The sequence below is a fragment of the Gordionus sp. m RMFG-2023 genome, chromosome 5 (assembly GCF_954871325.1).
Source record: "Gordionus sp. m RMFG-2023 chromosome 5, tfGorSpeb1-WG-v2, whole genome shotgun sequence".
Lineage (NCBI taxonomy): Eukaryota > Metazoa > Nematomorpha > Gordioida > Chordodea > Parachordodidae > Gordionus > Gordionus sp. m RMFG-2023.
Window position 1 is genome coordinate 8793018 of NC_088779.1, and position 15286 is coordinate 8808303.

Consider the following 15286-nt stretch of genomic DNA (forward strand, 5'->3'; position numbering starts at 1 on the left):
GGAAAAGTATATGGTAACTTTCTGCGAAAATAAATTCAAAATCTAAAGACCTAAATTTAGCTAAGCTTTAAAACATCAAATAACGAACTTTTTTATTTTTAAAAAGAATTCACGAATAAGCAGTTTGTAAGAAATAAACATGTAGAAAAAACTAATTCATTAGCCCTCGACGTTTACCAAAATTAAATATCTTCGCTTCCAAAATTCATTTACAAAAATAAAGGAAGATTTAAATTGTAAAAGTGTGTTTTTAATTCTATAAACACTCTAAAAAAATTATAATTGGTTTTTAATAAATGATACCATGCTAGCCTATGTTCGAAAAAGCCAACCAATGTAAGCTATGCACATTCATTTAAACCTATTAATCTAGGCCTGCAGAAATCTTATCAAATAAAGGTTTGATCAATTGTTTCTTTTTTTAGAGATATGCTATTTTTGTAATTACTGTTTGTAAAAATAAATGCTCATAAAATATAAAAGATCCCTAATTATATAATCTTTCAATTTACATTTAGTTTTAATTTTATTAATAGATTTTTAACAATAAGTCACTAAAAAATAAAAAATAAGTAAAATATATGATTACGGTGAATAATTTAAAAATAATTTAATAACTAATATTTGTTTATATTCTTTCTTTCTTTCTTTCTTTCTTTCTTTCTTTAACCATAATATTTACTAAAATTTAAAATTTGTTAAAATTTAAAATTTTCCAAAATTTTCCAAAATTTACGATGCTGATTTATATTCAACGATGCTTCAAAATGAATTAATAATGAATGAATCATACGTCTGGATAAGTATTATATGTCAACAAGGAAAATTTACGGTCAAATATTTTAATTAAAACATATAATAAATTTTATCACTTTATGTAATTAAAAAATTCAATTTAAATAAAATTTATAAATACTAATGTTCTAACAGTTCTCCTTTGGTTCCTGCACCTCTTTTTAAATAATACTTATTTAGTTACTTCCATAGTCCTTTTTTTTGTCCATTTTGTTTAAAAAAAAATTTTACTCATGCGTTTTTAAAAAAAAAAAATTTTATAATAACATAATTTTTATAGTTTTGTACAATATATTTTTTTAAATATTTCTGCTATTTTAATCCGAAATTTACATAGGCGTATACAGGATTTACCTTATTAAGAGGGGTTTTCAGCCATAATTTTATTAGAGGTCTTTAGGTTCACTTATTGTAGGTTTTTAGCTGTATTATATTTTTATAAAAATAACTTTGGGTTTTCCTTTATTTTTTTATATAAATTCTTTTTTCTAAAAACTTTAAATTATAGTGGTTAAAGGTATTAATCTTTACTAAATTTTTTTCTTTCAAATTCTTCTTTATAGTGATATATTGTATACATTTTTGGGAAAGAGAGGAAGGGAGGTGGGGGAGTAATGTTCCTAAGAATAATCATTCTTAACTACTTAACATTTTTTACCGAGACTAACTCAAATTCCTAAATTACGACATTTGTTCATATTTATCCTTTAGATAATTTATCTTGAAATGATTCTTATTAATTCTTGGGTAATCTATAATCATATTTCATATATTTCTAGACAAATGTTTTGGAAAATATTCATAAAATTTTGATTCTAGGGGGAAAAAAAAATTTTAAACGCCCTGTATAAAAAAGTATCCAAAAGTTTCTTAATTTGGATTGCAAGGATGAATAATGTAAGACAAACACTTATAATATATCAAGCGATTTTAGACTATGTCTTTCCCAGGGGGTGTATTGCAAGGAGGGTTACTAAGCCTCCTGCGAATTTATTTTTGATTTTTAGCCTCCTTTCCAAATTTTTTCAAAAGTGATAAATTTAAATCCTATTTTTCTTTGTTATTTGTTAGAAAAAAAATTAAAATTTTATAATCTAAGAGCTAATATAATATTGTTAAAAACTATTCTAGCTATCTAACGCGGTATGAAAATCACGATAAAATATAAAAACATATGGTGATTTAAAAAGTTAATCAAAATATCGTGCATAAAGAGAAATGTAATCTTCTTTGCGATTCAGTCAATTTTTCAATTATTTGTTTTATAAATAAGGATTTATTCTCTAATTATACTATTAAGTAAATCTAGTTCATTAAATCGATTTTCGGATGTCGAGCATCTGGGATTAGTTTATTTACCGTAATAAAGAAAATAGTACTAATTGGTATAATTTTAATATATTTGGAAATTACAACAAATTTTGTCTAAAGTATGCAATGCTTCTATGGAAGTTTTTGAAGTAATTAATTTTTCTTGTATAAATTTAAATTCTGAAATTAATTGGTCATCTCATATGGCCTTCAGATATTATATCCTCTGAATAAGATTGAGCTAATTATTTAATTTCAATATCAAGATTTAATATAATACATCCTAAGACAGATTTCTGTGTAATACTATTTGAAAATTGGATAAAATCATTTTATGAATCGCAAAGCGTTCATTGATTGAAATGTATCAAAAAGTGGATTAAAAACGGTTATTCTGCAGGGATCCTCAATTAAATCCACGTTAATATTTGAACGATTGTTTGCCCAGTTGCAGTAGAGGCATGTGAATCTTTTTAAAATCATATAATCTGCCTCAATACACATAAATTTCGTTAAATTCGATTGATATTATCTCTTAGTTTGTTGTAATATAATAATATTTCTATAACCACAGTTAAATCTATATCACATTTTTGAAAAATTTTGCATAAAATTGTTGTGTAATTAAATTATTTATTAATACATCATCCAAGAGAAAAATAAATTGTTTTAAATATTAATGTACCTTATCACAATGGATTCCAGATCCATGTATTATGAATATAAAAATAAATCATCGCAGGAGAATAAAATCTTTTCAGAGAAAACAGCCTAAAGAAAAGAATAAATGAAAAATTTATGAAATTTTTTTAATTTCATATTTATATTATTCATTTCTATATCGGTGGTATATTTTTAAAATATAATATAAATAAAGAATTTGTTCATATTATTAATAATAAAAAAATAGATTTTTTATATATATCATATTTTTTGAATAATATATCAATTAAAAATCATAGACCACCCTCCCCCGCCAAATTTTTAAACAATACATTACTGGTCTTACCCAAACATACCGACAATAAATTAGTGAGACCACTGCAACAGATCTAATAATGCATTAAACCCAATCAATAAATTGGATTTTTATGTTGGAAAAATTTTAAAATTGTCACTGCCCTGATCCACACAGAATTGCCGCTGCGCTAAATTGCCGACACCCCAAACTTTGGTATGTCAAATTGTCATGTATAAACATGTACTAAATTATCTCGTTGAATCGACACAGGCAAAATAATTATGCTGAATTGGCATGCACAAAAATTTTCGCGCCGAATCGCCGTGATAATAGAAATAGTAAATCTAAATAAAAAGCTATTTACTTATAATATTTTAAAAAAATTTTATAGATTCGAAATATAATACATTTTATACAATTTTTTTATTATCATATTATTTCATGTTGATGTTGGTATTAATGGGCCTTTTAGGTAATTTCTTAAAATATTAAACTAAATAGACACAAATTAAATTTCTATAAATTTTAACTTTTAATTTACACTGCATTTATAGTAAACGCGTTATCTTCAAGCGTTGCGTTAAAATGATTCAGTTTTAAAAAATAATTTAAGACAATAATCGTATCACATATTTTCTTATCAACGCATCGCAACAATTTGCAATAACGCAACGCTTGAATATACCTCGTTTACTAAAAATGAGGTTTTAGGAAGGTTGAAAAAATTAACTTTTTTTGGGATAACTTTATCCTCTTTTAAATACTTGACTAGTGAGGTTGCCTGGGTATTTGATATATTTTCCCTATTCAATTTCATTATTATAAACATATAGTAATTTTTTTTATATTTTTCTTGCCGTTATTAATCTATTATTATTTTTATTTTCTACCAAATTTTGAATAACTTTTTCCTAGCGGACTACATGATTGCGGGCCGGCACATAAATGTACACAACAGTTCGAAAAACTGTCGTTTAAACGTCTATAGACTGAGATTAAAATAGGGCAAAGAGAAATCCGCACATATATTTAATTACTTTGGAACAGGGCAAGGGCTGATTTTCATTTTAAATGTCTGTCTACAAATAGGTAAATTCTCTTGGTGTTAATATTAATAGTGTAAATAAATTGAAAGACTTGTTGTCATTTTGACTATAAAGTTAATTTAGTTGTTTTATTGAATTCCTGATTCCGATTGCAAAATCCCCCCCCCTGTTATATAAAGATAGATGTGACAATAAAATAGTTTCGAATTTCATATTTTCATTAAAAAGAGAAAATAAACAAAATTCGCTATAGTTTTTTTGTATATTTACATGACTTGCACAGATCTAAGTCTTCTATAGAAATGAGTTGATCAATGTTAGTATACCTCAATTCTATACATTGAGATAGGTGTTCAGTGAATTGCCTTTAAATGTAATATATATAATTATAATTATAAGAATATATAGTTATAGTTTTATATATTATTTATTTAATTTAAGGCCATATTAGAATTATGCCTTATATAAAATAAATGGGGGTCCATATTCAAAACAAAATAAAGTATATGAATAAAAGCCTAACCAAAAAAGCGCTATGTATTTCGCACACGATGAGGTTTTTTCCAAATGTCAATGTAAACAGATTATCAATGCACTCAAATGATATTATAATTAGCTTTCTTAGTATGAAATATATTAAAATATTACCTATAGTGATGCTTAACATTACAAAAAACAGTTAAACATATTTTATTTGAACACCCTGAATATTTTTAAAAAACCAAATTTTTAGATATTACTTAAAAATATTTTAATGGCGGGGAAAAATTTTGCAAATTTATATATATATATTTGGTAAATTCTGTAATTTTGTGGAAGTGATAATCCAGAAAATATAGTGTTTTCAATTTAACAAAGATCATAATTATTTGTTCATTTTGGTGTCCAGAGACATATTCTTGGTTTAGACATATTTAAAAAAATATAAAAACCGGGTCGGACATCAGGTAACATAAAATAATAAAACCGAACAGGGTTGGTAATAAATTTTCTGGCCCTGAAATAATTGAGTTTTAACCGAGTCGGATATGAGAATTTTGCAATTTACAGACCTCATTTACCTCCGATGATACCAGATAGTTCTTGATGCCTGTAAAAATTACAACATACATATCGTCGGTCTAGAAATGGAGTGCTCCACTTGAGGTTTTTGATTTGAGAGCGAATTATTGATTAATTTCTACGAAATATATAAATAAAAACTAGATTCATAAATATTAATCTTGGCCACGTTAGAGCACTGTCAATTTTAGCTATTTTTAACTATACATATATGTATTATCTATGATATTATCATATTTTATGAGCACCCGTTGGGCCTCTTTTTTTAAATTTTATAAAAAATTATTATAAAATATGTATGGAAAAAATTATCAGTTAAATATTGGCATAAATTTATATTCAGCTAATTTATTTATGAATAAATTAGAATCAAGTGAAGATTGTGAGTTTATATTACATAATTTTTTGATTTATAGTAGTTAACTCTGTTTATTTTGCTTTTATTTAATAAATTATCAAAATAAAATTGAAATGAACATAAAAATATTCGTAAAGTGAAGTGATTATTTTGTTCCTCGCGCATATTGATTTTATCAAATAAATTTTTCCCATATAATTTTTGGGCAAAATTTTCTTCAGGCTATTATTTGGAAATAGTAATATAAATTACCTATCAGTTTTTTTACTTACATTAATCAATAAGTTTTTCCTAAATTCATCTAAACTTTAATATCGTTTTCCCCATTTTTAACAATTTTGCAAATGGAGCACTCCAATTGTAGACTGACGACATAGTATCTACGATAAGTTAAATTGGAATAGTAAAAATAATTATATAAAAATAAAAGTTAATTTTCTTTCCTAAAAAATTTGATTAGAGGCAAAGGTTCCTATTGTTAAATCAAACATTTAATTTAGTGCTATGTAAATGTAATAGTTGCATGGGTAAGCCTGATTGGCTGCTGTTAATCGAGATTGACTTTTTAAATTTGTTCAACTAAAATTGCTTTTATTTTAAACATGTTAGCCTTTAACCATGTATTTCGTTTAAATTGTTTTTTTATAATACACATATATATATATATATACCTTATTTTATATATATTTTTAGTATCATTTTTAGTTTTAGATATCTAAATTATAATTTTCCGATGTCCTCACTACGTCATCGTGTCGTCATGTCATCGCTACGTCATGTCATCGCTACGTCATGTCATCGCTACGTCATGTCATCGCTACGTCATGTCATTGTTACGTCATGTCATCGTTACGTCATGTCATGGGTACATATTTTTATTTTTTTTATTTGTTGATTTTATTTATTTATTTTATACAAACAGATGATCCTATAACTTAAGTTTTCTATGCCACTGTAGGAGGCCATATTAAAACCCTAAATATTACAAATTAGGAGTTAACTCATAGATTAATTGGTAAATCAGAGATTTCTCATTCATTAATTATAAATTTACTTAAGTTTTCTATGCAACTGTAGGAGGCCATATTAAAACCCTAAATATTACAAATTAGGAGTTAACTCATAGATTAATTGCTAAATCCGAGATTTCTCAAATTATAAATTTAATATCTCTAGGCTTGGGAAATTTTTTTCAAAATTAATGCAACTGTAGGAGGCCATATTAAAACCAATTGTCAAAGTAATACATTATTTACTAAATATTACAACATTTTTTCTTGTCCATACAACACCACCGTTATTGATATATAACATGGTGCCCCGCTCTGTATGGTAACTCACGCACAATGATATATAAAAATATCATATGAATTATGTAATAAATTATAAAAATTATTCGATATAAAAAATTGAATATATAATAGTGACAATATTTATTTTTGCTAATTTAAATAAAGTTTTAAAATAAAAATCTACATTATGGATGATAAAATTAGCATATTGTCCAACAGGGAGTTAAGTTCCCAAAATTGGAGGGGTGCTTGACGGAAACTTATTTGGAGAGACTTGACGATTATTTCTCTCAAACAATTTTATCCGAGTAAAAATTGAAACATTGATGAGGAATTTATCTGATGACCTATACGATAAAATTAAGTGATTATGTACTAAGGAAGATATCAAAGATTATAAAATTATTATTAAAAAATTAAAATTTTTATTACTTAGTCAAGATGTTTGGATATTGACTGGGAAGTTTAACCTTGCTTCACAAGGTGTTAAGGAATCTTTTTTGAATTGGTTTTTTAAACTGTCTAAGTTAAGTAAACCCTTTAATTTTATTAATGATGATGGCATAAAAGAAAAATTGAGAACATTTAGTTTAAATGACAATATAAAAAATAAATTAAATAAAAATATTAACTACACATTAGACGAAATGATTGAAATAGGAAGAAAATTAGATATTATTAACATTAAATCAGAAAGTGACAATGTTAATTATGTTTTTAGTAGGGATAAAAAATTTAATAAAAATAATGACAATAATAGAAATAGTGATAAGAATTTAGATATCCAAAGTACTTCTAATAGGAATGAGATTAATAGTAACTATAATAGACCTAATTATTATTCGAGGCAAAATTTTGACAGTAGGAATAGAAATTATGGTGATAACAATTTTAGTGATGATAACGACAACAGGAATAGGAATTTTACTAACGTTAGAAACAATAACAATTATAATAATAATAACTATAGAAATAATCAGTATAATGATAGTAACTATCAAAATTACAATTATCGGTATAACAATAGCAACAGAAACTTTCATAATAATAATTATCAATCTTATAACAACAACTATGGTAGGAACAACGCCTGGTTTAATTATAATCAGAGGAGACAGATTCAATGTGATGATCAAAATCATAATAATTACCGATCTCAATTCAAATAATTATGAAGGAAACAACAGGTGGCATAATAATGATAACCAAAAAAAACAAATCGAATATGACGATCGTAATTGGTGGTAGGATTTTAATCAAAGAAAACAAACCCAGTATGATAATCAAAACTTCTACGATAGCAATAATTGTAATATGAACATTGAAGAGGTTGGGGAAAATAAAGTTGGCACTGCCAAAAACAATAATGAGAATGATTTCAATGTCAACAACCTGGCTGAAAATACAGACAAAGGTGATGACAGTGCTTTTATGACTACTTTGAAATCAAATAATGTTACTACAACTCTGCAGGTTGACACTGGATCAAAGTATACCATCATACCTCATGATATGGCTAAAAAAATTGGCATAAGAGAAATGAAGAAATCCAGTTTGCGGCTTACAGCCTACGACGGAAACTTGATTAAAATCATTGGGACAACTCAAGTTAAAGTAAGTTATGAATGAATCATTAAATATTTATTAGCACTAGTTGTAGAGTCGAGAAAGAACGCGTTATTAGGAAGAATATGGATCAATGCCTTTAAAAATATTTTAAATAAATTCATAGGAAATGTCGACACCAATTATAAAGACGAAATAAATAAACTTATTAAAGATTGTGAATCCAAATTGACTAGAGAACCAATTAACAAAGTAAATGTCAAATTACATTTAAGATGTGACGCCCAACCTAAAATAATACCACCAAGACGTATACCGTATTCAAAGATTGATCTTGTAGGCGAAGAACTGAATAGATGGATACACGAAAAAATTATTGAGCCTGTAAGTAATGTGCGATGGGCGAGTCCTATAACCGCTGTATACAAAAATGATGGGAGCATAAGGCTTTGCGCAGATTATATAGACACTATTAACCCAACTCTCGAAGACTTTAGATACCCACTTCCACGTATAAATGATCTTATAGCTAAACTTTCAGAAGAAAAAAAATTAACCAAAATCGATTTCAAAAATGTTTTTCTACAAGTTCCGATAGATGAAAATAGCAGAAGATTTTTGACTATATCCACACATAAGGGATACTACCAATTTATCAGAATTCCTATTGGGTTGAAAACTTCATCTGCCATATTCCAACAAATCATGGATCAGATTTTTGGTGATATGAAAGATGTTATATTTTATATTGATGACTTATTAATACATTATATAACGATGAAGCACATTTAAACAACATCAAAAAGGTGTTTGAGAGAATATTATCGTACAAGTTAGTACCTAACTTCGCCAAAAGTTTGTTTTTTAAAAACAAAGTGAGGTTCCTGGGTCATGATATTGACTCCAAGGGGATTCATGCTAATCACGACAAAATTGAAGCAGTAATTAATATGCCAGAACCAAAATCAGCTGCTGAATTATCAACATTTCTGGGAATGGCTTTTTGAACAATTTTGCAGAAATAGCCGATCTTCTATATAAAATCGTCAACAAAGTTAAATGGGACTTATTAAAACCGTTGGAGGAGAAGGAGAACAAAATAAACGTTACTTTACCACGAAATAGAACCTTTAACGTAGGCGATTTTGTTTGGTATATACAAAGGAATGACACATCGGGCAAAGGGACAATCAATTTGAAGGAAAATGACACTATGTTCCAAGTTTATACAGAAAAAGGTATTACAAGGAAATACCTGGATCAATTAAGAAAGAGAAAATGCTATAACATTGCATACCATGACTCTCTTAAGAAGGACGGAAGTGTGGACAAAAATATTAAAACTAATGATAAAAATATTGTAACACCGACTCCTAGACCGATACGAAGTAGACAAAAACCTGTTTATCAAAAGTTTATATAACTTAAAATATTAAAATATGTAAAAATAAATTATATACTAAAACGAAAAAAAAAATAAAATAAAATAAGAACACTAAAAATATCATATAAAAACAATCTTGTTGAGTTATCATCCTTTTATTATTCTAACATCCAAATTTGATCAATTCTCTGATTATTCATATATTCCAACATCCTATTTGATACAATTTTGAAAAATTGATAATAATAACCACTGAGTACTATAAGCAAGCTACATGATAAAATCACGATTTATAACTTACGATAAGGATATCAAGCTTACGATTAAACAAGCCAACGATTAAGATGACTTATGCAACAACTTGACAATCAAAATGATAAATCATTTGGACGACAAGGTTTCTATGACAGCTCAGATGGATTATGGGAAGGTTTTTCAGAAGAAGGGGAATGTTAATCGAGATAGACTTTTTAATTTGTTTAACTTAAATTGCTTTTATTTTAAACATGTTAGCCCTTAACCATGTATTTTGTTTAAATTGTTTTTTTTATAATACATATATATATATATATCACCTTATTTTATATTTATTTTTAGTTTTAGATATATTTATAATAAATAAAACATTTTTTCTTGTCCATACAACACCACCGTTATTGATATATAACAGCTGCACTAGTGAGGGCAATTGGTAGTTGAATCTCAGTCAGAATTCTGGAAATATAACTCAATTAGAAAATGAACCTTGAAGCATATAATTTAAATGCAATATAATTCCAAAGCATTTTTAGATATTTTGCCCCTATTAAACCTTGGCAAACTGTAAAGCCTAGTGACGCCGCAGAAGCATCTGCCAATAATTATTTTTTTAAATAAAATTTCCTACCTGTCATCTTGATTTATATCTGTCTAATATTTATTGATAAACAACTTTGATAATATTTTAGTTTAAAATTCTTCGTCTCGATTGTGATTTTTATAAAAAACCTTGTATAGATCTTGCTAAATCTCTTTTAGGAAAAACATTAGTGCGTAACATAGATGGTTTAAGAATTAGCGGTAAAATTGTTGAAACTGAAGCATATCTTGGAATCATTGATAAAGCTTCTCATTCATATAAAAACAAGTTAACCTTAAGAAATGAGCCAATGTTTATGTCCCCCGGAACGTGCTATGTTTATCAAATATATGGAGTATATTATTGTCTTAACATATCATCTATTGGTAATTTATATATTTGTAAATAAATTTATAAAATAAACACCAGAAAAAGGAGCAGCAATTTTAATAAGAGCATTAGAACCACTTGAATGTATAGATTACCAACTAGAATTAAGATCTAAAATGAAAAAAGGAAGAAAGAAAATAACTAAACAGATTCATATAAGTAATGGGCCCTCTAAATTATGTCAAGCAATGTATATTGAAAAAGAAGGCATTAATAAAGAAAATTTGATATTTTCTGATAAAATATGGATAGAAGACAATCATATTATCATAAAGAATGAAGACATTGTTTGTAGAACAAGAATTGGAATAACCTATGCAGAAGAATGGGCAAATAAACTATTGCGATTTTATATAAAAGGGAATAAAAATATAAGTGTAAATTAATTTTTTTTATATATTGTTAATTTATTTTATCAGTAATCCTCAATAAAATAATTAAACTTATAAATTGTTTACATTATAATTTATCTTATTTTGAAAATTGATTTCATATTATTCAATATATTAACTTATTAATGGTATATATATATCATTTGTAGCCCAGCCCATTGACTGGGTAAAAGATTTGAGCCAAGACAGACAAATTTTGCAAAATATTTTTATGGGCCTCCAAAGTTTTGAATGTTTTTAAAGCTGATAATTAGGCAAATTTATGTTGTTTTCCTTTATAAAAAATTATCCTGGGCTGGAAAATTTGTATAAAATAGTTTACGGAATGGGGACTGACATGTACAAACCTTTAATAAGTATACATATATATGATTATTGCTAAAGAAAATCAAAAAATATAAAAACATCTTATTTAAAATCAATTTTATAAAGTAATAAAATTATTTTGCATGACCTATTTTATATTTAGTTTCCTTAATTTGTTTATAATTATTGAAATAATTATTTTATAAAAATAAAATTTATTATTTTGTCTCATTATTTATTCTATAGGAATAATTTCAGGTAAATATTGAGTAGATATAAATTAGATTCTGTAGGGCCAGTCTATCAAATATTTACTATTCATTTTCTTATAATATTTTGTACCATAGAATAATATTATTTAAATTTAATGCATAACATTAAATAGAGAATAAAATAAATTTTGAATTTAAGATTTCCTATATATTTAAAAAAAATTTGAGTCTAGGCCTAGATCTAAAATAAATTGCCACCAGATGTGGGCTAGATAGCAGTGTTATTGAACAGCTAAACTGAGTGGACTTGATCTAATTCTATTTTAGCTTTAAGTCATAAATCTCACTTCAAAAGATGCCACACGAGGTAACTTTTTAAGCTGGCTTGACTTCATAGTTGGCTTGATGAGTATTTGGGTAGTAGATAAATAGCATCATCTTACATAAATACACACAAATCATGGAATTTCAAATTTAAAAATATTTTATTTGGCTTAAACCAAAGTGGTTAAAATATTTTCCTTATATAGTAAATGGTAATAGCTGACCATTCAAAATAAATTTGAGCCTATTCATCTAGCCACTTTGATATGGACTCAATCCAACTTTGAAACCGACTCATTGAGCATCTCAATTTAAATTGTATTTTACAACTCCAACCCAGAGCTGTAAAACTCGACTTTTCAACAACATTAATAGCCAATGCTAAAAAATATTTTACTTATCTCTAAACAAATATTCAAATTCCTGGTTTTGATTCTAAAATTGTAACTGACTTTAAGCAAATACCAATATTTATTTATCAAAATTTTGATTTATAAAAATTTTTTTGAATAAAATAGGTCCCTTTATTACTAGTAAATCAGCATAATTAAACGTAAACAGCAATGTATTGTAGAGGTCTGCAGCTTGGGCCAGATAATGTCTGAAAAAAATTAACATGGGGCATAAATAATTTATTAGGCTGGATTCAGAGTTATTAAACCCTACATTTAAAAGTAGCGCTACTGCTATCGCTATTTGTCAAAAAAAGTAGCACACTAATGCTATCGCTCTCATCAAAATAAAATAGCGCGCTATTAGCCACTATTTTTTAAAAGTAGTTTTGACTACTTTTTGTAAAAAAATTTATTTTATTTTTTGCTTAAAATGTAAATGTATAGTATAATAATACATAAAATTCAACATTTATAAATATTTAAATATAGTTAGTTATGATTATAAATTTTTTTTATGTAAAATGACTATAATTTATGTAATAAAATAGCTATTTATGGTAATATTCATTTTTTATTTATTTTATTGCATTTTAATAATAAAATCATTTCTATACTATCATTCCCAAGTCTAGAGCGACAATCAGAAAGTATAACTAACTAAATAATCTCTCAAATCTTCTTTTCTCTCTTCTTGATCTCTAATAAATATTCCATATTCTATTGGGTTTTTTCTAAAAAACATTCACTAATTGAAACTAGTAGTTTCTATTTTAATAGTTGTTTTCTTATATGGGATCTATTCCTGTCTGAATTTTTAACAGTTAGATACTCTTCGTATTTTAAAGTCGTGTTTTAAGTGTAACAAACCGGGACATGTGGCCATGAACTGTAACGACCCATTATAGATGAGCTCTATCTATCCCTTTATTTAATTTTATATATATTTTTTTAATATAAGAAAAATAAAACGCGTCTAGTTTCTATTATATTAATATCCTTTATTTCAAAAAAATTGTTAAAAATGTTTTTATGATTGTTATGAGACTATTCAGCTTTACCATGAGCCTATCACGTTGATCTTTACCATCATCGGAATTGATATATGGCCACCAATTTAGTTTAAAATTGGGATGAATCATAAATTTTATTTGTAAGTACATCGTATGTCTGGCATCCTATTATCCTTTTGAGGGCCAATGCTACAGATCTTCTTTTTAAAGTCTTAGGGTCTATCTAATGGCCATTCTCAAATAAGCTCTAAAAATATTAATATTGATCAATTTATAAATATAAATAAGTTTTTACCTTGTTTCCAAATATCTATGGTGGTACATATATAGGATATCTCTGACAACTCTGCTATTAGAGCATCTTTCATCACTTCAAAGTTATCTACTATCTTAATCATTAGTGGCTGGTGACATAAAATTGATTTTCAACCAAGGACGTTGGCTATGTTGTATCAATTATAAAATCGACAATGACTTTTATCAGCCAGTATCTGAGAAATATTGACATGTGCAATATTATTAATCTATTTATCTTGAATTGAATTGGTCTTTTTGGATGTAGTCTCCACTATACTAAAATTATTACTATGTTTTTCTATCTTTAAAACTGTTGGCATGAACATTCTTATAATATAAATACTATTAGAATTTAAAAATGACAATTACCTTTAGGTGTTTTGAGGTTAGCTACTATTTATTTGAGGATATATTTTTTACATTTTAAACAAATAAATTTGTAGCCACCTTTTGTTTTTACATAAATTTGAAAATATTAAATTTTGGAAATGGAAAATGTGTATTATTGTTATTAGGAACATTTTCTTCCAGGGTACTTCCATTTCATTAATATCATCATTGTCTGATTCACATAGATTTGGATATCTATTTGCGATGACATTTTAAATAATTTACACCAGATGTTTTAGGTTTATAATACAAATTGAAAATATAAATTTCAATTACAAAATTAAATAATAAAAATTTTAATTATATTATATTTTAATTTTCAAGTTTATAGTTAATTCATTATATTTTTAAAAAGTAGCTAAGTAGAGCGCTAAAAAATTAATAATTGAAATAAAGCGTTATAAGCTATCGCTACCAAAAAAAGATAGTGTGCTACAGTAGCGCGCTACTTTAACAACTCTGGCTGGATTATTGATTAATTCTTATATTTGATAGAAGTTATAATCCATCCATCAAGTGTCGTGTTTTATTTTAAACACTCCTCAATATTATAAATTATCGTTGTGCTCAAGAACATATTTTGCGTCACTTATATTTAAGAAAACAGGGCTGGGCAACTTTGGTAAATTAGAAATGGGCTAGGCTGGGTATAAATTAGGCCAGAACAGGCGAAAGTTAAATTCTAAATGGGGTAAGCCAGACCTCTAATGTATTGCTTAAGGGGGAGGGGGATTTTTTAATACAAAATATGCCCATAGACCATCAAATAATCAATACATCCTGATTAAAAACGAAAAAAAAATGCGCATTAATTTTCCTTTATTTTATATTTGATTCATAATTAATGCTAAAAATTTTTAAGAACCTTTTATGTTCAAGGAGGCCATAAGTATAAAAAGGGGAAAAACACTATCAAACCCATTTTAGACAATTAAAATATATTAGTCCCTGGACTAC

General features: G+C 26.4%; 2 protein-coding genes across 2 annotated transcripts; both read left to right on the top strand.

The window, feature by feature from the left end:
- Positions 1 to 7472: 7472 nt before the first annotated feature.
- LOC135930133 (TBC1 domain family member 5 homolog A-like) lies at positions 7473 to 7994 on the top strand. The gene has a single exon (XM_065466919.1). It carries the CDS (start codon positions 7473 to 7475, stop codon positions 7992 to 7994), a length of 522 nt encoding a protein of 173 aa, XP_065322991.1.
- A 2154-nt stretch (positions 7995 to 10148) lies between these two features.
- On the top strand, positions 10149 to 11683 carry LOC135930134 (putative 3-methyladenine DNA glycosylase). The gene is made up of 3 exons (XM_065466920.1): positions 10149 to 10205; positions 10723 to 10999; positions 11043 to 11683. Exons 1-3 carry the CDS (start codon positions 10149 to 10151, stop codon positions 11387 to 11389), a joined length of 681 nt encoding a protein of 226 aa, XP_065322992.1. The 3' UTR covers positions 11390 to 11683.
- Positions 11684 to 15286: the final 3603 nt, after the last annotated feature.

Excerpts from the sequence above, each read along its gene's own strand:
- LOC135930133 (XM_065466919.1), top strand. The coding sequence starts at position 7,473 with ATGATTGAAATAGGAAGAAAATTAGATATTATTAACATTAAATCAGAA.
- LOC135930134 (XM_065466920.1), top strand. The coding sequence starts at position 10,149 with ATGATAAATCATTTGGACGACAAGGTTTCTATGACAGCTCAGATGGAT. Across the intron at positions 10,206-10,722 it reads CTCAGATGGATTATGGGAAG|TTTAAAATTCTTCGTCTCGA; the intron begins GTTTTTCAGAAG and ends ATAATATTTTAG. Across the intron at positions 11,000-11,042 it reads TCTTAACATATCATCTATTG|AAAAAGGAGCAGCAATTTTA; the intron begins GTAATTTATATA and ends AATAAACACCAG.